General features: G+C 32.8%; 1 protein-coding gene and 1 pseudogene across 1 annotated transcript in view; both read right to left on the bottom strand.

The window, feature by feature from the left end:
• Window positions 1-23656, bottom strand: part of LOC140057354 (piezo-type mechanosensitive ion channel component 1-like) — a 63293-nt gene that overhangs the window by 30541 nt on the left and 9096 nt on the right. Inside the window, exons 3-23 of the mRNA XM_072102985.1 lie at window positions 18425-18520; window positions 17951-18073; window positions 16768-16810; window positions 16126-16569; window positions 15801-15972; window positions 15127-15186; window positions 10195-10260; window positions 9243-9263; window positions 7869-8096; window positions 6893-7159; window positions 6227-6374; window positions 5804-6015; window positions 5081-5229; window positions 4554-4700; window positions 3676-3767; window positions 3114-3262; window positions 2431-2613; window positions 1631-1699; window positions 864-1064; window positions 320-521; window positions 63-152 (exon numbers count right to left, since the gene is read on the bottom strand). Of these exons, the coding sequence (XP_071959086.1) occupies window positions 63-152; window positions 320-521; window positions 864-1064; window positions 1631-1699; window positions 2431-2613; window positions 3114-3262; window positions 3676-3767; window positions 4554-4700; window positions 5081-5229; window positions 5804-6015; window positions 6227-6374; window positions 6893-7159; window positions 7869-8096; window positions 9243-9263; window positions 10195-10260; window positions 15127-15186; window positions 15801-15972; window positions 16126-16569; window positions 16768-16810; window positions 17951-18073; window positions 18425-18520 (3162 nt within the window). The remainder of the gene's footprint in view (window positions 1-62; window positions 153-319; window positions 522-863; window positions 1065-1630; window positions 1700-2430; window positions 2614-3113; window positions 3263-3675; window positions 3768-4553; window positions 4701-5080; window positions 5230-5803; window positions 6016-6226; window positions 6375-6892; window positions 7160-7868; window positions 8097-9242; window positions 9264-10194; window positions 10261-15126; window positions 15187-15800; window positions 15973-16125; window positions 16570-16767; window positions 16811-17950; window positions 18074-18424; window positions 18521-23656) is intronic.
• Window positions 14614-14730, bottom strand: LOC140057860 (5S ribosomal RNA; annotated as a pseudogene).

Raw genomic sequence — 23656 nt, 5'->3', positions numbered from 1 at the left:
AAAAAGTAGCTAAAATATAAACAATTGATTAGATCTTCTAATGTTTGTACTGTATTTCTTACCTATGATAAACTTAGCATTGAGGGGCTGGTCATATAGTGGTAGGTACAGCCAAGTTACTAATTGTTTATTCAAACCATCCCAAATGTAATCTGAAAAAAAAAATCAATAAAATAAACTTATTATTATAGTAAAAGTATTCTAAATTTAGCCATATTGCCAAGGATAACCATAAGTGATTTAATTCCTGTCCTTCTTAAAGGTGGCAAAACCACTAAAAAATTATTGTTAAAATTATGTTTTATTTTTCAAAACTCACTGATACAAAAAATGGGCGGCAGTCCTAGGCACAGACAATAGGTGACTGGTAGAAGAATGGCCAAGACAATGAGGAAGATCGGCCAGATGACCATCACGACCTTGCGATCCAAGAAGATCATGATCAAAAGGAACGTGATGTAGACGATGGCAAATATGTCAAGACGAATGCACACCGTTATCACAATCATTATGTATGACATCTGAAAACAGAAATCAATAGAAAATTGTATAATACATTAGAGTGTATCATTACTATTTTGATTGGTTGATTACATATTAATTACATACATAACATGTCGTTCAGTATTAGTTCTATTGAATGGTAAAGTGAATGGTACTAATGAACTGTTCAGCTTTTTAGTAAATATTTTGAGAATTATGTTTGTCGAAAATCATTGTGTCATTGGCGCCATCAATAAATGTCTAATCCAGGTCTAAAATTGAAGTTCTGCCTCCCGGAGGGTTGATGAATGATGTTCGGGGGAGTAGTCGCCAACAAAAACTCATGAAATGCTGGGGGGAAACCATGCATATTACTATACCTCAAGACCATACTTATAGAAGCCGTAGTTAGCCATAAACTTAAACATATTGACCAGGCCCTCGTCGGCGTTGTCTCTGTTGACCCCTTCAAATATAATGACCTCTTTTGGGACTGCTTTCCCTTGATCATAGTAATGTTGCTTTTGATGCAAGGTGACAATTGAGTTCAAAATCAAGGCTACAATTATGAACACATATCCCTGTGGAAGAAAACCAAATGCTTGATACAGGTGATCACATAACAAATATAATCTATCTATAATTTACACTATCAAATTAGTTGGACAAAAAAAGTGGGATGTGCCCAAATATGGTAGTAATATGACATCATTGTGCCACATCACATGTTTGAGTCACCTAAAATTTGATAGTGTAGATAGAGCTTCAGAAATAGTCAAAGATGCATTTACATAACATTTTAATGCACTACAGGCTGTTTCATGAGGAGTACCTCAATCTTCAGGTGCTTGGTTATGAATATAAAAACAAAGGATACAAAGAAAGTAGAGAAGGCAAGCTGTTTATATTATGCAATTAGTACTGTTGTCTCAATATACATCTATTGTTATTTAAATTACTTGTATCTTACAAGGAATTGTCTTCTATGTCTATATGCACCTTCTATTGTTTGGTCATGCTTTCCTAAAGTCTCTTAATATTTAATTTGTTGAGTTGAAACTACTGTGTGGTACTTAACATAATCCATTTGTATTGTAATACCAATTTTCTATTCTATAATTTAAAAAAATGCAAACTGATTACTTACTTGTACATATTCAGGAAAACTTTCTTTATCTAGGATTTCAAAACCAAGCCAGTCTGCAGTGCTTTTACTCTAAAAAGAATTCAATAACTGTAATATAACTAACTGCTAAGTTAAACATAACTGCAGAAAAGAAAATTAGTAAAGCCTGTTGAAATTTCGGTCCTACACTGCATGCGTGACAATGCAGGAATCGTGTGTGGCAACTTGTGGGACAATGCATAAAATGTGGGTACAAATGGTCAACATGTTTGTTCCTTTCTAAATTTGTGAACTGTGCGTAACGTATGCGTATCATTGGCGTGCAGTTCACAACTAGTTCTTGACATGGCGATCATGATTGCACGGTAGGTGGTTTTTGAATGATATGCATATAGGTTGCCCATGCAGACAATGTGGAATAGCATACGTAACAATGCGGGTGATACTGGGCACACAAGGCGTGTACTATACATAACATATGCATGACAATACGTGCAATAATGACACACATTGTTACGCATTAAATGTGGAAACAGTGCGAACCAAAATTTGTCAGGGCATAATGATGCATCATGGTTATGATTTACTAACTACTTCAAGAATGACGTGCATGACAGCAAAGTTCATCAGCCCAAAGATAACCGTGAGGATAAATTGATGGATAACATAATAAACGAATAACTGTAACATTAAGGGATCACTGTCAAAAATTATTCTACTGCACTGAATGCAGTATACATTTACTGCAATAATATGATTTTAATTTGTTTTAATGTAGATGTTTACGAGGCAGTCCCTGCAATATACAGTACATACATTACCTGTATTGTGCAGTTTTCGTTTGGCTCAACATCAATTTCTACAAAACTCAATTGATAGATCATCTTGCAGAGCAGGACGATCGATGCCCAGATGATGGCGATCAGACAGAAGAGTCTTTGAAGGCTCCGGACAGGAATGGCAAAGAACATCAGGAACAAAAACACACAGTTCACTGCTGTGACCTATACAAGACAAGAGTGCTTAAAATCCATCATGGAAACAAAATATTTTCCATGTTACTTAAGTTCTGTCTACACTATCAAACTAGTTTGACAAAAAAAGTGTGATGTGTCCAAATATGGTAGTGATATGCCCAAACATGGTAGTTATATGACATCATCATGTCCATATATGGGCACATCACATTTTTTTGTCACATACAGATTGATAGTGTAGACAGAGCTTCAGATGTAGACCTCACTTGCTCAAATATCAAAATAACCAGATTTAATTTTAATGAGTGCAATAGTACAAATAAGTTCATGAGGTGAAAATAGAACAAATGGTCCTCTTTCAAGAAATGAAATTATTTGTTCCATTGCATGAGCATAAAACATTGTTTGTAAAAATGTTGAGAATTGAGTGAGACATGAAAGGTTCAATGCTCTACTCTACTCTTAAAATCTGACTTTTTGCAAGGCCTAGCATTTGATATTCCAATTTATATAGAAAGTATAAATACCTCATGGCATGCTACCATGATAATAGTAAAGAAGACAACTTTCATCATGTGAATTTCAATGACTCTCCACAGTGTAGACGTTATCTTGTGGTAGTAGGCCAAACCTGTCTTGAACAGCTGTGCTAGGTATAGCTTCAAGCTTTTTTTAGCTGCAAAAAATCCAAGCATTATGGAATAAAACGCAAAATGATCTTAAAATACTGTATACAAATATTAAACACTTGATCAAAACACCGATAAATTTACCTTTAAAATTCAAATTTATATCTATTTATTTGTAAATTATTCAGGAAAACAATACAAAGCATACAGAGACAGGTAACTAGCAGTTTTTTCTAGGAATATTCAAGATCAGCATAAAAGCCACCAACATAAAAATTGATGCGATTAAAAACATTTTTATACAGTATTATTCACCAAGAAAGATGAGTTTTCATTTTAACGGTCTTAAAATATTTCACTATTGTTGTGCTACAAATCTTATTTATTGTACAAAAACTATTTAAAATATTTAATTAATTGGTTATAATGAGATTTTCAGAAAAACATCACATGATCTCACCTTTGCTTTGTTCTGATTCTGCATCAACTTCATCTTTTATACCTTCATCATTATCCTCTATATCATCAGCGGGTGTACTGTAGTTACCATCACTATATAAAAAAACCAAGTTGATGTATGATTGAGCACAGGTGTGGACGACACATACCACAACTTTCTACTCCCCTAAGGGTTTCTACATGTTGAACGCTGCCACCAAATGGTGCCTGTTCATCTGTCCACGACGACAGGAGCTGAATAGACTAGTACACCGGGGTAATCTCCTACTCTTCCGAAATAAGTACTGGTACAGATGTGTACACTGGACCTCCAGTTTTAAGTCATTATTTGAGATTATGGTCGAGGAGTGGCTTGAACGTGTGCCGATTGTATAGCTATGGTTAGCAGCGGCGGCACTTATCCGTTTGGCCACTCGACTCGACAATAAAACTCATTGAGATTTGGAGACCCCTCAGGGAACAAGTCCCCTTTTGGCGATTTAGAGGGTTATCCCGGTCACCATGCAAAATGATTGCGTTTTTATCTGTATTTGTTCTTGTATGGTATAAAAATAAATCAAATTGGGTATTAACTGACCTATTTTCCCTATAAATATGAGTGATGCAGTGCCTTAGGCATTGGACTTCTGATCGTAGAATCAAGAGTTAGAGATCAACGCTTGTCGCATTGCTGGTGTCCTATGCAAGACACTAATATGTTTGCCCTCTCCACCCAGGTGTAAATGGGTGCAAGGTAAGATTAAACACAATTGCGGTGATTATAGCTGCATAATTATGGTAGCTGTTCATACATGTTTGATCCAATGACCGGGGTAATAATGTGAAGTACAACAAATGCTATATAAACATATTATTATTATGTTAAAATTTTACCATTACCTAGGTCTTTTGATGTCACTTAATTTTAGAAAGACAGAATGGAAATAGTGAATCTGAGCCATGACAACAACGATAAACGATGTAGGAATAAGTAAATTCAAAAACAGTTCTGATGTGTTAAATACCGCCAGACCTATGTCGTTTAACCTGTGAAAGACACAACAAATTGACCATAAATAGAGTGGAAATTAGATTTAAAAAAATTCTGATGGGCTAAGTTAAGGTCTCAGAAGATTCTGAAATAAAATGGTCCACAGTTGTTATTTTTTAAAATGTTCATTTTATTTTTAGTTATGTGAGACTCCTTATATACTTAATTATTATCCTAAATAGATCTGGAAGGGAAGGCTTTAAACAATAAAAATGTTTCTACAACAAAATAGTTTTTCTTTCTCAGAGACATTAGCTTTTCTATAGTTCTTTTTATATTTTTTTTTGTTTTCTATAGAAGAAATGTATATTTTATCTATGTATCATTGTTAAATGGGCTTAAAATAAATATCTAAAAAAAAACACATAACACCTACGTTTCATTATTAAGTTTGGTAGCATTCTGCCATATTCCAGGAAATTCTTCAAACTGGAACGTGTAGACGAGAACAAGTACTATCATGGAATAGATGACGACAACCCACCAGAACAAATACACAATCCCTCGGAACAGGCGCCAGGAAAACTGATAAAATAAAAATTTGTTGAGTTTTGAGGTAGTTTTACAATTTTATACTTAATTTAAACATGATAAGAACCATGATTAGTTTTAAGGTGAATCCTAAAGTCAAAGTCAAATTTATTTCTCCAAAAATTCAAGAAATTCCATTGAGCTTGTATAAAATATTTAAACTCCTGTATTCATTTTGAAATATTACAATACAAAACAACTTCTTTTGTATAAGGGAAATCTTTTGTTTGTATCTGTAGTTTCTATAGATCGAAAATAAAATTACCAAACAAACAATTAAATATATACTGCCACCACATTATATAAAATAAAACACTAAAGCCGTTTTCCACTAGGCAAATAGCTGCAATTTTCATTTCCATCAATTAGAATTTGTCACAGAAAGGTATTTGGAATATGAAAGTATTCATACGTACGCGTACAAGATTATGGTTTCGATGCACTCAAACAATTTGCCTAGTAAAAAACAGGCACACTGCCACTGTTGAAAGCTATTAAGTCCAAAGCTTCTCTTAATTTATTGAATGGCTTTTTAAGATTTCTAAAAATAAACATAAATATTTCTTACAACAAAAATGGTCATGATGAACAAGAAAAGCGCCATGTAGATTATCTTAAAACAATCTACGTTGTCCTGCAGACTAACTATAAGAAACATGCCGCCACACAGCAGGATCCAGTACTTGGCTATCAAGTCCATAATGGCACTGCCTATGATCATCATAGTTTCACTCTTTACAGTATCAACCTGGTCCGTAGTGTCTGTCCTTTCAGCTAAAGCTGTAAAGAAAAGAGTATTTTTATAAATAAAAGTAAAAAGAATGTCATAATTAGGAGCACAATCCAATCCCGGGCAATGGTTTAGGATGTTTTGCGCGAGTTAGAATGAGTGTAGTTGATTTTGATCCACCTTTTAGTGTTTGGGATAGTAGGAATTTTTTATATGGAAACGAAAATGCGCTTAATTTTGATTAAATTCGTCAAGAAATACCTTGAACTTCATGCGTTGGATCAGAGAAAATCATTCCGAACGGCTGAAGAATGATGCCATCTGCAGCTTGGTGATGGTCGAGTTCACGTAGCTTAGCTTCCCGACAGAACTGGCGAAGTGTTAGCCAAAACATGCATGTATACAGAATCTGTAAGTAAACAATTAAATATGTAAGGAATTAACATCCATTTAACACAAAGAACCAGTGTTGCATTGTTTTTATAAGGAGGGTATTCTAATCTAATTAGTCTGACCAACTAACTGCATATGTATTGTTCGAAGGTTGGCATAGCGAAATCAAATATGTTGATATAAAGAATGTGAAAATATTTATCTATCTCACTCCCGAGGACAATCAAATTATACTGATAGACACGTCGAGAAACTCAAAAGTTTTTCAGAACTATGATGTGGTGTACGACAAACTTTATATCAACATAACTGCATATGCTACTGAGACTTCTTTTCTGACTTTCACATTTTGTTTTATTCTTATTGTTTAAAAAAAAAAATTATTGGAATATAAATTTAACTTTTCTATCTTGTTTATGTCTTCATCATGTGATTTTTAGGGAGAGATTAGACAAAGATTTAGGTTCACGGACAATAGTAGAGTGATAATTCGGGATAAGTTTTATGACAGTATTATAGTATTATAGTTATTACCTTTACTGCTAATACGGTACACGGAAATTCGTATTTCTGAAGACCTATCTCGTTCAGATTCACTCCACTGTCTGTTGTTTCCGGCAGTTCCTCTTCTGTCAAATTCAATCCATACACAAACTGGATAATGATCAGACACTCTGTGTAAAAGACTAGAAAAGGTGAGCTGTACAGGGCGCACTTTCTCGAACCTGGAATTATCCAGCAAGCACATGCCCAGAGAAGAAGTATGAAGGACATCCAACTGTGGTAGGTGATACTCCATGCCTAAATGACAAAAGGAAATATATTTTAATAGTCAATCAATAAACAAAAGGTAAAAAATTTTCCTGAATGATCTAAAGAATTACATTGATAAATTAAAACTTCAACTGATGTCGAAGTTGTCGATGTTTTAAACTGTCACGATGGAAACATTGCAGATTGTGGCGGTACTGACTAGAGACGATATGTTATAAGTGTGTGTCAATTTTCTTCTGAGTTTTAACTTTTCAATTAAAGGCTACTTTTCTACATAACTGTCGATATTTAGTAAGGCTCCTAATCGCGGAAATTAAATAGTGGCATATACAGTAAATAGAATTCTTTAGTACAGAGAGCTTTTGATTTGTTACTATGTCATGTTAGTTCAATGTGTGTATGCAGGAATATTAGGACGTGTGTCTTCACTCCTCACCTTGACACAGGTTTGATGATTAAGGTTCAGATGACTGACGACACATCAACTGACCTAACCAATGTTGGTCATCAGTCCTCAGTCATCGCAAATCAAAAGCTTCCTATCTGTTTTTTTTTCTTTCACTACCTAACAATTTAGCAGGTTGTTCCTACCATTGAATTCCTAACAATTGTACACATTAAAAATGAAAAAATATGTCTTGCTTAGTATACAGGATTAAAAACCCTGTGCAATTCTATCCAAGTAGACAAAACCATCATTATCTCCTAAAGCCAAGCCTGTAGTTAAATCACTCACCATCATTAGTATAAGAGCAGCTATGTAGCTCTGCTTAGTGATGTACGCGACGAGTGTACCCAAAGGACTCGCTTTTGGATGTTCCACCCCTGCGCTCATGTCACTATCTGTTCTATCATGATGCTGATAGGACGTACCCTCTTCATGGACTAATGTCTCTGATGCTGGTGGACTGTCCATGGTCTGGTAGTCAGGAGAGCTTCCTCTTGTATCTTCATCTACAAGAAGCTGGAAAGGTTAAAAAAATCTAATTATTCAGTGAATTTTTTTTTTTTTTTGCTATATTTAGGTATGTTGTAATAGCATGTAGCTACAATTACTAGAAATATGGTTTTTGAGATTTAATTATTTATTGACAATGAGGCAAATAGCCTACGAGGAAACTATGGGCCAATGATCAACACAGAAGTGGGTGGCTCATGTGTTCCAAAAAGGAATTTAGATAAAGATTAGTTTTTTTTTATTGTTATGCCACATTGAAACATTCTTATTTTACTACTTATTGAACTATATACATTTTCTTTCTGGGAACTCATAGTACACTTTAAAAACGTTTACTGGGGCTATTCATCATGCAAACTTTATATTGCTGAAAATGGATGGATGGAACAATATACATTTATGTATAAAAAAAAACAGTCTTCCAGTTCCATGATTTTCAAGCAAAAACATAACATTAACATAAAGCATTTGTGAAGGCTTTGTTAAGGAGGTCTAAACAAATGAAACTGCACACACTATATTGCAACACATGTATTTGAAAAGTACTACAGTAAAAGGCAGCATAGATAGTATAAGTAGATTAATGTTAGGTTTAGAAGATGTTGACAAATAGACTCAACAGCACAGACAAATTAATACTGTAAGGAGTACTATTAGTTCCCACTAGAACGTTAGCACAGCACAAGTAAGTTGACTAATTACAAATGACAGATTGAAGTATGATTGGTCAAAAATAATGCGCTGCGCTAATACGTTCTTCCTAGTGGGAACCAAGGTTTAAGCATAAAGGTTCCAAGATAATAATAAAGATGAGGCTAATGAAGGCTAATATGAATGTATGGCTGAATATGCATAATTCTGTGTTGAAAGAATGTTTTTGATGTCACAAAACTATGTTGAATAACTCATGCATATGTCAGTTACAGCTCTATTTAAGAATTTGAGGTTATAAATACATACAAGTCTGAGTTCATTATAACTAGTTTCTATCTGTTAGGGAAAGGTGTAAAAAGAAAATATGATAGTTATAGAAAGTTTATACATGCACAGACAGAAAATACTATAGAAAGTCAGAAATGCTAGAAGACTATCAACGCTAATACACTGCATGCGTGTTTGAAAAAAGAAATTAAAATTCATGCAAAAACAAACCTTTTTCTTTGATGTTGTGGACTATACACCATAGTGAGAGATAAGAAGAGAACAATAGATCGGTAAGATTACCAGTACCAGCATACCAAAGTATATTATTGTACAACATACTCATAACATACACCGTATCCAAGAATACCATAGTGTACCATACTGTATATAAGTATTAGTGTACTGTACAAGTATACCACACTTTACCAGCATAGTGTACCATACTGTACAAATAAACCTGCAGTACTGCACAATTATGCCATAGTGTACCATGCTGTACTTAAGTATATACACAATAATAATGTACCATACTGTACAAGTATACCACACTTTACCAGCATAGTATACCATACTGTACAAATAAACCTGCAGTACTGCACAATTATGCCATAGTGTACCATGCTGTACTTAAGTATATACACAATAATAATGTACCATACTGTACAAGTATACCACACTGTACCAGCATAGTATACCATACTGTACAAATAAACCTGCAGTACTGCACAATTATGCCATAGTGTACCATGCTGTACTTGAGTATATACACCATAATAATGTACCATACTGTACAAGTATACCATAGCCCTCCAAAGGCTTGGTGACTTTGAATAGAACTATAGAACTATGTGAACTGTAATTTAAAAGCAACCAGGTGAAAATAGCTATTATTACTATAGTTGATGTGGTTATATTAACTGTAAAGACCTAAAAAGCAGTTTATAACAAAATTAATTCAACTGTTATAAATACAAAATATTTAATTTATTAATAATTGTAATTAAGGTTGAAAAATAATTAGAGGTCATGGTAAGGCGACCATTAACTGTTAATGAAAAAATACATAACACATTTTAAAAAGTGTATGTAATATATTGTAATACAAAATGAATGGGTTATTAAGAAATTGAAATGTAAAAAATTAAAAGAAATGAATTTATAATAAAGTAAGAGAGTGTACCTGATGTTCACCAGACTTCTTTTTGTGGTGATGTTTTTTTGGTTTTGCCTGCACTTCCACTAACTCCTTTAAAAATAAAAAAGAAATCACTGAAAACATTTATTTATTAGCCTATAATGTAATCACAGAATAAATGGATCTTTAGGGTGAATACAGTGTATCACCTTCACTCACAATGTTCCATCTTCACACACACTGTACAACCTTTATTCACACATTGCCATCTCTCACACAGTGCCACCTTCTCTCACACCGTGCCACCTTCTCTCATACTCACATCGTGCAACCTTCATTCACACTTTTACATCTTCTCTAATAATGTGCCATCTTCTCTCCCACTGTGTCAACTTCACTCATAATGTGCCACCTTCTCTCATAATGTGCCACCTTCTCTCATAATGTGCCACCTTCTCTCACACAGTGCCACCTTCTCTAACACCGTGCCACCTTCTCTCATACTCACATCGTCAACCTTCATTCACACTTTTACACCTTCTCTAATAATGTGCCCTCTTCTCTCCCACTGTGTCAACTTCACTCATAATGTGCTACCTTCTCTCATAATGTGCCATCTTCTCTCACACAGTGCCACCTTCTCTCACATGGTGCCACTTTCTCTCAAAATGTGCCACCTTCTCTCACACAGTGCCACCTTCTCTCAACGGTGCCACCTTCTCTCACCGGTGCCACCTTCTCTCAACGGTGCCACCTTCTCTAACAATGTGCCACCTTCTCTCAACGGTGCCACCTTCTCTAACAATGTGTCACCTTCTCTCAACGGTGCCGACTTCTCGCACACAAAATGTCTTACACAATGGTGGGCTTTGAACATTAAAAAATATAGTAAGTAATCAAGTGTTAGTTTATACAGATAAAGCTGTGTACATGAAAATAGAGCATTACACTATTAGTATGTGTAGTACAATAATATTAAATAAATAAGATTTTGCAGAACATCTACTACTGTAGTAGCTTTTTTTTTTAATTAAAGGAAGAAAGTAAGAATTTGAAAATTATGATTTGTGTACTTTACAAAAATGAAATTAGTCAATGATGCCAACCAATACACTTTCATTTACAACCAAATCTCCTAAAACTGTCTTAAAAGTCGTGAACACTATTATTATTAAATTCCCAAAAAAATAACCCTTTTTTCATTTAAAAAACATCATGAGCAGTTTTAAAATTATAATTAAAAGAAAATTGTCTTTATATTTTTCTTTATATTAAGCGAGTATTATGGCTAGCAAATTATAGCACTTGTATGGGGCATATATTGGCAGAAATATTGTTTTGAACAAAAGATAAGCATGTCACTTAAGATTAACGCAAAGTTTATTGTAAGAAGTAAAATGATTTGTAGTACTACTACAAATACTGCAATAATGCCAGAAATTACAATAAAATCTATCTGTTTACAGGTACTGTACATCCTCTGCTAGTTATTGGTATTCTAATTATGACTTGTGGAGTTCTTGCAAGTCACATAGTGACTGGGAAGTTAGATGTGGAAGTCAGTCAACCATGAATGTCGTTGGATGCTTTCCGAGACACAATCGTTTTGTCACATAATAAGTACCTACACAACCTCCCGTTGTCTCCTTCCACGTAACCTCCAGAAAACGCCAAATTGGGAGATGCTCATTGCCTAAACCTCTGTATACACTATAAAATTTGACTAAACAAGTGAGATGTGCCTAAATATGGTAGTGACATGACACCATCGTGTCCATATATGGATCACACTTTTTTTGTCAAACTAGTTGGATAGCCTAGACTAAGATTTATTAACAGTACGCTTGTATATGTATGCAGACTGTGAATTGCTTGCTCGGTTTCATGTCATAGTGCTGTGTCGCCTGTACAGTATAACCTTTAGTGATTTGTAATATGCAATGCAATATAGTACAAGTCAGCACTTTAAAGAAGAAATGTGAACACATTAAAGTATAATGTTGTTTTATAAGTTAATTTGATAGTACTGCACTGCATATTAGAATGGGCAATTATGTGACATTAATAACAGGCAAGTAATTGCTTGTTATTTTCGAAAGCATTTATACATTTTTCTAAGAATTAATTGGAATAAATAATTGTAGACTTTTTAAAAATATTATTTAAAGGAAAGAAAACCAAAATGTAATAATACAATATTTGTGATTTTAATTGTAAATAAAAAGTAATAAAAAAAATGTATTTAGTAAAATAGCTTAGTATAATGTACAGATAGTCAGATGTTGTATATTATATTAATGGGTATGGTAGAATGAAGAATTAAATGAACTTTAAACTTGAAATAGAGAAGAAACACCAAACAATGAATAAGACCAAAGTGGATGAAAAAAAAAAGTGACATAAATGAGTGAAAAAGCAAAAAAAAAAAAGTAAGACTAAAGTGGATGAAAAGGTAGATATGTAAAAAGCAGAAGCAAAAAAAGAAATTGACTAAATTGAACCAAAAGTAAGATGGAAATAAGGTGAAATAAATATGAGCGACAAAGCAGAAGAATCAAGAACATTAGAAGCAAAGTTAAAACTATTTGTTTGTATAGTGATATTTATTTATTTTATAAGAGAATTAATTATATTGTATATATTTGAGAGAAAGTGTATTTAAGAAAAAAAAAAAAAATGTTTATGTATATTAATTTTATTTTAGACAAGTTGCCCTAATTTATTTATATAACTATTTATACTTCAATGTTTAGGGGCTGAACTTGATTAGTTTTAACTATTTTTTAGCCCTTCCCTTGATATAATTATTTTTATTTGTATATTATTACAATGTTTATAATTTATATTTATGGGTAAATAAAGAAAGAAAGAAAGAAAGAAAACCCAAGTGGATGAAAAAAAAGGTGAAATAAATATTTTACAAGTACAAAGCATAAAAAGAAATTAAAAAAAATTGTATCAAAAGACCGAAATAGAGGAAGAGAAGGTTATATAGATACTTGTGATAATGCAGAAAAAAGCAAACAAATTAGAACAAAAAAAAAAGGACCAAAGTGGATGAAGGAGCAGTTAACGCAAGTACAGAATGTCACTAATCCTTGTAGTATAATTTTGATGCCATGCAACACAGTCGTTGCTTAGCAACAGAAGGCTGTGACATGGCGTCAGTTGACAACTGTGAAGGGGTTTCTTTGGTATGCCACCAACGTTGTCTTTGCATATTGGCTGATTAAGCAAGATGAGCTTGTTGAGTGAATAAATTATTTGTTTAAATTAGTGTACAACTCAAAAGACAGACATTTTGGAAGTGGCACTTCAAAAGTAACAGAGCAAAGGACGTCAATAAAATCTGTACTTTCTTTAAAACTAATCTTCCAGGAAAGTCTCAGAGGCAATGATGGAGAGCTATCACAACGCTTGAAAGCATGTGCAGATGATTTACATAGCACTCTGTTGCTCAGTACAGTTTTGGCATTGTTTCATAAAAAATGCTATTAATTAACAGGTTATTTCCAAAATCTGCTCTTTTAAGTTGTTTTTAAAGCTGAATTTTTTATTTTATTTAACACAACTAATTTATTCCCAGAATTCGCGTACCTCGCATAATCAGTCAACAAGCAAAAACAATGACAAGTATGGCACGCCAAGTGCGCCCGATAACAATTGTGGACAATGTCAGAAGTTAATCTAAATTTGATCCACTACTCACCAGACCATCTTGGCCAGTTAACTGGTCATACCCATGTTGCTGTGTAGGAATGTGAGAATACCAACATAAAAGCACACCAAATAAACTAACATTATGTAAATGAGATGATGTCTTTGATTAACGATAATTCATGAATGATCTTATGAACATCAAAATGACAATTAGTAGAACAACTAGGAACACATTTAAGACCCAACAATAATTTCCCTTGTTCGTTTCAAAGGAAAATGTCTTTAAGGGGTATCCCAATGGAGCAGTTCTACTGTAGCTGTGGTGACCCTGTATAAGCCTATACCCCAGGTATCTCCCTCTCAATGTGGAAACATTTTCATGCACAATCACCAATGTGCTTTTTATCAATCTCATCCTTCAACCAGGAAACTCCAAACTGTTTAGTTACGTGCAAACTCGACTCTACAGCTCTATGTCGGTCTGTTGATAGATCGGTCGGTAAACATCAACTCAAATTTGAGCACGCGACTGAAGCCATGTATCTGACCTTGTTTATTTTGTATCTAACAGGAATTTTTATTTAATTTTTTATTTTATTCAATCGAAACCAACAGCGATAATTACCGCCACTAACAGGTTTGATACAAACAAAGCCAGGACTGTTAAGCACCTTGATTGGTCCTGACATTGATCAAGGGCTTCTCTCGTCCAGTGTCCACCTTGACCAGAGGTCTGAGGCAGATACTAGATGTAGGGACTGCCATAAGAGTGCTGATTTCAAATGCCTAACGGGACCCCAGCTCCGTATACAGCACCCGCTATTCCAGATGGTCTCCCATCCAAGCTCTAACCAGGCCCAACGTTGCTTAACTTCGGTGATCTGACGAGAACCGGTGTTTCAACGTGGTAAAGCCGTATAATGGTTGAGTATGTGCAGTAAATGAAAATGAAACGTGATCTTGGAATGAAAAGTTAAACCAAAATGGAGAAGAGAAATGTTTTTCTTTGAAATTATGATTTGTGCATAGTTTATACATGGTACAAAAAAATTTGTTTATTATTATAATTGTATTAGTCTTGCAATTTTAAACTTATAATACAATAGGACTAAAAGGGAAAACAATGCAAAAAACAAACAATCTAGATATTAAAATGATTTGTTTGATATATAAATCCTGAACCACGATTTAATAATAATAAAGTATTAGTACACTATTACTATTAGCATAAATAAAATATACAAAATGATATAAGGATATTAAGTACATTATTATTAATGATTGGACAATTAAGCATTGATGCGTTTGTGTTATTACCTCCTTATACCTCTTGTAACCAGTCAACTGATTACTTCTCTTATCTCTTAGTGAAAGGCACTAGAAGAGTTTATAATAAGAAATTGAACACATTTTTTAAAATTAAATATTTTTTGCAGTTAAATGTAGTGTCAACTATGACCTGTGACATAAGTTTAAGGTTAGAAAACTGTTCTGTTCTAACAATAAGAATTTAAAAAAAAAATGAATTTGGTGAATTTTTTTAACTTACCAATGTACCCGAGGATTGGCCAAACCCACAAATTATTATTAAAAACTAAGGTAAGTACTGTAGCTAGATATATATAAGGAATGGTATAAACAAAATTAGGAATGGGTAGCTAAACAAAAATGCATAATAAAATAGTACTTTTAGGGTAAGTTTTTTTTTTATGGGAGCTATGTTAATATGAAAGGCCTTGCGATAAACTTTAGGTTGAGTGGAAGATTTCAATAATTTGTCTTTCCATTCCTGCCAATTACAACCATACAAATAAGCATATATTTGCCTATGTACAAACGAAGGTATTGGTCATCTGAACAATTATGGCACAATAAGCACGCCATAGGTGAAAGGTATGAATCGCACAAAAAACCAGGTGCATAGGGAGGCAATCAAAAACAGCCTTTATAATCAAAAGAAGTTTTTGAAAATTGTAAAAAGTCACACTTACTGGTCCTTCCAAACATCGACGAACCTCGAGGGCGCAGTACCAATAGAGGAGTAATACTGCACCAGGGTTGACAAACGCAGGCCAAAGAAGGTCATCATTTAACCTGAGTTCATATGCAGCTTTACCACTTCCACTACAGTCTGTCTTTATCACTGCTTTAAGTCCAATCAACCTTTTTTTTTTAAAGGAAGATAAGAAAAGTGTGTGGGTATTTAAATCCTGATCAATTATACTTTAATAAATCTAGTTTTTTTACAGAAGTTAATGCAAATTTAATAAAAATAAAGGCTTTAACATAAAATCAGAAAAGCATTGGTATTTTTACCTGGCTGCAAGATCATCAAAATCAACATTATCTTGAAAGAATTGGAATTGGCAAAGATAAAGTAAAACCAGATGAAATCCACTGAACACCATCCAACAACCCTGCCAGTAGATGAACCGGTTCCCCGTCGTCTTGTACAAAGACCACCAGGTGACGACAACCAGAAACGATACAAAATAAACAGCGGAAATCATTGAAGGTTCGATGATGGCAGCGAATGCCAACAGCGTCATCGTAAGAAGTCCGCGCAGACCAGCGATGACGATTGATCGTTTTTCTTTTTTGCGTTTGTACACCGTGTTGGACATTGCAGATTGCGTTGTTTCTTGGGCCCGCTCTTGGGCCAGTAGCTTGTGGCATGATGCTAGGACAATGCCAGACACAATAAACACTATAACATCTGGAGCAACAAGTCTAATAGATGATAGTGCAGTAACATCTAGCCTGTGAATTTACAACCATTTAGAAACAGGGTTATATATAAATAAATACTCTCTTCTATACTACAGTACAAAGGAAGGAAGTTCATATAATATAAACAAGAGGCATTAATCCTTAAGGTCATAAAATGGTCATGTTATAGTTCGTTCAAGTCATACTAAACCTTCACTTACACATTAATATGAGAAAATACAACAATACCTTTGAAAACCTATTTGCCTTAGAACTTTCTCGGCTTCTGTACCTGAAAAAAGTAGAACAGTTTATAATTACTATCTATTATTATCAATGTCAAAGATTGTAATTTACAATTCAAGATGGGTTGAAAAAAAGAAATGGGGGGAGATGAGCTGAAGAGGGTCTGGGAACAATGCTCAAACAGAATTCCTTACGTTATAGATTTTGCTTTTTTTGCACAATTATTGTTGCTCTTTTCAAAATTTTTTCTTGTTTATTCCATAACGTAATGTAATAACTAAATCCAATTTAGGAATTGATGGTGAAAGTTGATCATCTAGCATTTATCTAAATACTAGATATTTATTATCTTTCACAGATGGCCAAGATAGTTCTATAACAGTCAAGTAGAAGTGGTTAATATAATGAATTTGTTGATAAACTGTAATTGATAGATAAATCATGGAGGTATACCTCCATGGATAAATTAAACATAGTACTTTCTGTGGCATACTGTGTGACCAGCAACAATACAGTAATTACATCTGAAGGTCAAAGGTTATTACCATTTTGAGTGGTACTCAAAATAACTCAACCTACTTTCTGTACATTTTAAAGTAAAACACTGGAATTTTTTACTATTTTTTTTTAAAATTGGAAATTACTGCACAGGGGTTATCTGTTAGGTTTAAAACGAACCAGCCAGTTTTGTTTGTTTTATTAGTTTCTCCACACATTTTAAAATAAAAGATAAAAGTTACAAATTGCAAATAAGATAGACACATAACTTAAAAATTACAATAAACATAAAAACATAAAAAATGTGCAGATGGAGGTTAAAATAAGTTGCGGACAACTTTAAGTCATGACCACCAGTTAAAAAGGGTTAAAAGTAAAAAAATAAATAATGTACTGTAGGTATAGCATAGCAGTCCGGCTTACAATAAAAATACAGAAGCTTAAATTGCTAAGACAATTGTACAATTACAAGATGAACAATATGATAAGGTAATTCAATTCAAGCGAAGAAGAAAGGAAACAAGAACAAGAACAGGAGATTTAGCTGCCATATGCTGCGACCAAAGACTTTTTTAGGTTAGATTTGAACAAAGGTAGATTATGTAGAGATTTTAATGAAATACTTAATAAATTCCAGTCAAATGAAACAAAACAAACCAGTGTTTTGTTGTGGTCTAAAATAACTTACATCCATCTAGAAAGTCCAGTTCACCATAGCCAATGATAAGTAGTACTATTTGAAATATAAGCTGACCAATTGACGCAGCAGCACTGAACGCAACAACTATCTTTAGATATTTCCCTGTAGCTCCTGAAAAAATAAAAATTAGATTTATATTATTATTAATAAACAAACCCATTTTTAAATCATTATATTGCACATAAAATTATGGATCTCTATTTTCTATTTTCAATTTTTTGCCAAAATTAGTTTCTTTTCAACACATTACAATAAAATAAAATCAGCTACAAAGGGAGAGAGAAAGGAACATTGTGCGGACAAACTTGCTTTTCAACTGATGCTGTACTAAGGCAACATAACCAAATTACATAATTAGCATTACTAATACTAGTAACATTTACACAATAGAGTACAGTTTTAGGCTGAAAATGTAGAATTTCAATTTGCCCGTTTTTATCTATACAGTAAATGTATTCTTACCTTTCATAGATTGCGCCGTAGGGCTTTGAAGTAAGGGCACACACATTAAGAGGAGCAGATATACAAATGATAGTCCATTGTACCTAAATAGTGTACCTAGAAAAAAGAAATGAAGTACATTGATATTAAATTATTTTAAATGTAATTCAAGATTAAATTTAATTTTATTATTCAAATATGAAATTCATTCATACTAAAAAATAGCACAACAAGACAATTGTAAAGATGGTGCTTTAAGAAAGATATTGTAGACGAAAACTGTCATAAAAATACTACTATGGTCTTTTGAATATTGTAAAAATGTCGGTAGGCCTTTTATTATCCACATGGATGTAATGGTACAAATAAGTTCATAAGCTGAAAGATGAAAGGTTATTAACATGTCATGTGACCCACAATCTTCCAATCAAATACATGTATAACAGAAATATACTTTACAGTACTAAGAACATTAAACTGAAAGTATTTACAATTAAATTTACTCTATATGCATTTACTGTACAACATGATATTAAATAATTTTTAAAATTCAGAAAAAAAAGACATTCTCCACATCATTCTCACCAAGTATTAATGTAAATAATATAACAATGTAAAACAGAAACCACATCAGATAATATTTAACATCCTCTATATGACGACGGTACCATGGAATCGATCCATCTGGCTCATTCTCCCCTTCCACATTTCCAGTTAATAATTCCAGTTCGTCCTCCATTCTTTAAAATGCACACAGAGTGATACAGTATCTGATAATACAATATGGTGCACACGCAAAGTGAAATTCAACCTTCGTCTATTTACTATGCTAATGTGATGGTCAATGCATTTGTGTACAACAGTATTTCGTAAATTTGATTGATTTTTCTCTATTTCTGGATATCAACGAGCACAGCATTCTAAATACATCCACAATTTCCTTACAATTTCTCCGGATTACAGATGAGATAGTAGATTAATCTAATTTTAATATAGAAAATATTAAAATGCAAATCTGAATTATCTCAGGAAAGATATTATATTCAGTAAAAGCTTTTTACTTTCATTGAAAACCTGGTTACAGTATCAGCACGTCTACTTTTTTTAAATATCAATTATTATGGTTGATTAAAAGCTATTTAATCTCATGTACTTAAATTCAATTGTTCCGCAAGTTCTACTAAGAATTTTCGATGTTCAATGAAACTTAAATGTCGCCAAATAACTTGACCTGGAACCGTACATTAAAAAAATATCTTGCGAATCAAAATACATAATGTTGAGTGGATTCCAAAGTGGATTCTTGTATTTGCATTCAATGTCTGAAGCTCTATTAAAAGGACTGAATATGTCATCAAAGAACATGACAGGCTGGAACAGTACAATTTTATGATAATATCTTACTAATCAAAATACAATATGCAAATCCTTCTGTTTGCAATGTAAAATTCACCAATCCTCAATTTCCCAATCTGCAGCAATCCTTATTAATTATCTCTGGATCTTTAATTAATGGACGATACATACTGTACAGTAAACAGTACTGTACAGGCAAACATCAGTTTAAAAATTCCATATATTCTTCCAACAATATCAAATACAACAGGATATTCCTATGGTAATTTCACATTTTCGATAAGGTGTATTTACACTGAAACATGAATCTCATCATGAGCACTATCAGCATACAGCTTAGCTATAATTCAATATTGAGTATAATACTTAAAAATCCAAAATGTAAGCTGGTTGACACAACACTCCTATTTGAGATTAATCTCACAATATCCAGTTTTACTGTGCACACTTAAACGTTAACTTACTGGTATTGTACACTATAAGTAGTTAATTCAGCCAGAATCAGTAAAAACATAAACATTTATAGCCTTTTGAGACTAGATAGAAACAGCTTGAATGTAAATTTATTAATTAGTAACTAACAGAATCTAATATTTCCTTTAAAAAGCAGGCAATATTTAGTTTGCAACGAATGATTTCTGCTCGGACTTTAAAAAACATTCCTGAAGACGAAATAATAATATGTTTACAATTCTTCAGCAATGACGCTTTCCTGCACCCAAATGAAATAACCCTTATTCAACAAATAAAATAAACGTGATGCATCAATGTTTTATTTTCAAAGATTATATAATCTGGTGTCCTTTTGTGTTGCAATGATATGCTGCTGACTTGGCATTGAATAAACCATATGGGAAATAATTTAAATATTTAATCATAATCAATTTATGATAAAACGATGAACATCAGTGTGTCACAGCTGAGGCAGTCTCATACACAAACTATCTTATAATATCAAATGAACAAACAATTTGAATTACTCAATTGTAGTACAATTGAATTAGCAATTATGATAAGAAAAGAATTTAAAGAAAATGACAACTTTCTACTACAGTATATTAATTTAGTCTTTATAAGATCTTATAGTTTAATTGTTATTTCTTATCACATGTTTTCATCTCAAATCATTATATTAGTGGTGTTAAAAAAAATCAAAATAAAATCTATTAATTAGGATTAGGAGTAACTAAACAAAAATAGTTGGTGTTGCCCAAGTGTTATTATATTTGGATTTTGGCTCAAGAGGATTTATTTTTTAGCAAAACTACAAAAAACTCTTCCAAAAATATCTGTTATAATTTAAATTTAAAAATTCTGCTGTTGACTGTTTCTTAATTGATGCTTGCTTAAAATTAGGCAATAATAATAATTTCTTTACATACTGTACTGTAAGAAGTATCCTTCTGTATCAATTCTTCAATTTTAATTAAAAGGTTTCCAACTAATTATTGTACAAAGGGAGCTATACAATTTATCAAAATAATGTCCATAAATTATAGCTACTGCATCCATAACGTAGTGAAGTAGGTTTATGGTGTTAAAATAAATAAGAGGGCAATTGATTATGAAATAAAGTGGTCTATGTTGATATACAGTAATTACACTTACATGTATGATAGTGATAGCTCGTTAATTATTAATTAATGATAACAAGTTTAATTTAAACTATCTTGTGTGGGAAATTCCAAGCTAATACAATTTTTAGTAACAGTAAGAAGTTGTATGCCGAAAAATCGAGTGCAAGAAGTTGAAATGTTATCAATACTTTTTATTATTCAAGCAAAATATAATCATTATAAAATGCAATAAACAATTTATTGTAAGTAAGCTACAGAATTCTAGATTTTTTTTTTGTGACTGACCAGACTTATGATAGTGATAGTTAATTATTAATCAACGATAATACAAACATGTAAAAAAACAAATTTTCCAAAGCCTTGTGTGGGAATTTTCTAAGCAGTTGTACTGTATTGTATGCTTTTCAGTCAAATTAAAGGAAAGTAGTTACTGCATTAGAATAATTTTGAAATGTTCCCTTTAGTAAACAACACTGAACTGGAAGTACTGTACTGCAGTGAAAATACATTTATTATTAACGAGTTAAATGGCCGAGCGGTTAAGGCAGGGACGCCGTTTACCGTATCTAAAGAGCCAACAACATCGGCAAGGGTTTGAGGCCGATTCGCTTCTAGTTCTGGTGATGGAACAAGTCTTCTCGGATAAGGACTATAAACCGTAGGTCCAGTGTACACAGTTACAGTATAACCTGTGTGCACTTTAAAGAACCCAGTTCATTATTCGAAAAGAGTAGGGGGTTACCCCGGTGAACTGGTTCACAAAATAGATTAGATTACCACTTATCTGATAGGACAGTGATTAATTCACATTGCCTAAAGACATAAAATAAATTAAAAAAAACTTGGTATTTAAATGCAAAACTCAATTCATATTCAATGATACTCCAGTAGTATCACGACGATGAAGTATTCTGACATGACAAGTCTTCGTAATAAATGATTATAATTAAGTTTGAAATGACGCTGAAAACATTTATTAACTTGTAACATGTGAATCCAATTAGAACGCGATGCCAATAAACATGGACGTTAACGAATAAAATGATTGACTTGATGTTGAAAATGATTGTCCAATCAAATACTGCATACAGAAGCCTACAATTAGGAATGCGTTTGATACGTCTTCAATCAAAGCTAATTTGACGCGAGAAACCCGATACCAATCTGAGTCTGATTTTAAGAACGACAAGTTTACAACGAAATGAGAAGATAAATTTGGTTATAAAAGCTGCAAATGCAATGCAATACAGCAGTATCGATTCAACCATGCGAATACAGTATTCTCAATTTCTTTGCAACAGACACAGGAAAAATTTAAAAACCTTTTTTATTTGAGGGAGGCATTTATTTTTGTGGATGTAATTCTAATACTGTAGTAACATGTATAATCAAATAAATACCCCTTAGATTAGATGAAAAAATACAATGCAATATTAAGATTAAGAAGTTATAAAATACAGTAAAAATTGTATCAAAATGCTTGGAAAATTGTAGATCATATCAATCAATGAGTGTAACTACAAATAGAAATGCGTTGTACAATATTTTGTGTGTACAGTATATGCATGTGCCGGGGCGTTTATTCTAAGAGGGCGTTGATTCCAAATTATGTTCTATAGAGGCGTTTATTCGAGAGGGGCGTTCTTTCAAAGCGGGGTGTTGTTTATTCAAATACGGTAACCAGTAAGTAACTGACATTTCCTCATAATAATAGTTGAAAACAACTAATGTTGAATGTATTTGAAATGCCATTCAACCAGTTATTTGGGTGAAAACCTCATTATTTGTATACTGTTATGTTATTTTGATGAGCCTATTACATGCGTTTCCATAACATAAGAACCAAATAAATCTTATTTGAATCACAAATGTGATGATTAACTAATAACTAATAAATGATACACATGATCTCTATTAATAGCTATTAAAATTCTTTGCTACTGAGAGTACACAGCAGTGTGAAGATATCACTGCTCCTTCAACAGTCAATTATGCAATAGAAATAAAACAGATGCTGTTAGCCAGAATTTACACTTGCTGAACATATAAATATTACACTGGTAGTTATTGTACATACTGTTTATAGACTACCATGGTGCAAAGTAATATTTATTTTTTCCTTCATAACTAACGAGCATGATACCAACGTGCGTTTGCTTATAGAATTTATGTTTACATTTATCAGTCTGAGTCAATTATATTATTAATCAAATACAGTACTTCAAAAGTTCCAGTTTATAATCAATACAAACATTTTTTTTTAATATAATAATTTCTAGTAATGTAATATAGTACCGGAGTGTTCAATTTGGCCTTACTG

The sequence above is a fragment of the Antedon mediterranea genome, chromosome 8 (assembly GCF_964355755.1).
Source record: "Antedon mediterranea chromosome 8, ecAntMedi1.1, whole genome shotgun sequence".
NCBI lineage: Eukaryota > Metazoa > Echinodermata > Crinoidea > Comatulida > Antedonidae > Antedon > Antedon mediterranea.
The sequence above is the reverse complement of the archived record's forward strand: the minus strand, read 5'-3'. Positions and strand labels throughout refer to the sequence as shown.